Genomic DNA, 774 nt, shown 5'->3' with positions numbered 1-774 from the left:
TCCACCACAAAGCTCTTTGATAAATCTGTATTGAATTTTATTCAGAGTACTGGGTCCCACTGCTTCTTCTTAATCTTTACTAAGCTCCTTAAGTCAATGATTGCAATTGTAGGTGAAAAGACTATAAATAAGAAACACCATCTCTCCACATAACTGGATGTGTTGCAGGATATTTAAGACGTTGAAGATTCAAGTACAACCTGAGAGCAAGTGAGTTGGAGAACTTCACCAGTTTTTTTAAGTCCATTCATGGAACCATCTCAAGTGGAGCACCAATAACTTACTGGGGACTCCAGAGACCAGTCTGAGGGGGCGGAGGACTCTGAAGGCCCTCAAAGCTTTCATATCAAAGCCACCACCTTTTTCTCCAACCGGAGCCTCCACTCCACTGATGTGGTTGATTGCATCCATAGCTACAGTAAACAACCTGAAAGGATACAGAGAACATCTGATATGTGCAGACAAAGAGTTTTGATTTATGTGAAGAATAGTGAGCCACTGGTGGAGGGAGCTTCCACGTAAAGTGTGTCCTTTTTTGACACGTAAAAGGCTGAAACTCTTGAAGCCTAATCATTTACTTAGAACATATCGATATTGTCATTTAGCATGCATGGTGACGTAGAGAAGGGAAAACAGTGAGTTTGTTGTTGATGTAGTTTAAGTGGTGAGAGTCTGCAAGATCTGTCGGTAAAAAATGGATTTCTGCAACTATGAAATTAATAGGTCTGTGGATCATCACTTAGGTGGCGATCCGATTCGATTCACGAATCAAGA

At 41.1% G+C, this 774-nt stretch overlaps 1 protein-coding gene across 2 annotated transcripts in view; it reads right to left on the bottom strand.

Moving 5' to 3' along the window:
* LOC112144928 (dihydropyridine-sensitive L-type skeletal muscle calcium channel subunit alpha-1) overlaps nt 1–774 on the bottom strand; it is a 28193-nt gene that overhangs the window by 24581 nt on the left and 2838 nt on the right. For both annotated transcript variants that reach the window (XR_004947863.1, XM_036211890.1), the window contains exon 3: nt 285–427. Coding sequence is in view for 1 of the 2 variants with exons in the window: in XM_036211890.1 (XP_036067783.1) it covers nt 285–427 (143 nt within the window). In the remaining variant the exon portion in view is untranslated. The remainder of the gene's footprint in view (nt 1–284; nt 428–774) is intronic.

Source organism: Oryzias melastigma, linkage group LG5 (genome assembly GCF_002922805.2).
Source record: "Oryzias melastigma strain HK-1 linkage group LG5, ASM292280v2, whole genome shotgun sequence".
Lineage (NCBI taxonomy): Eukaryota > Metazoa > Chordata > Actinopteri > Beloniformes > Adrianichthyidae > Oryzias > Oryzias melastigma.
Note: the sequence above shows the minus strand (reverse complement) of the source record. Positions and strands in the feature narration are given on the sequence as shown.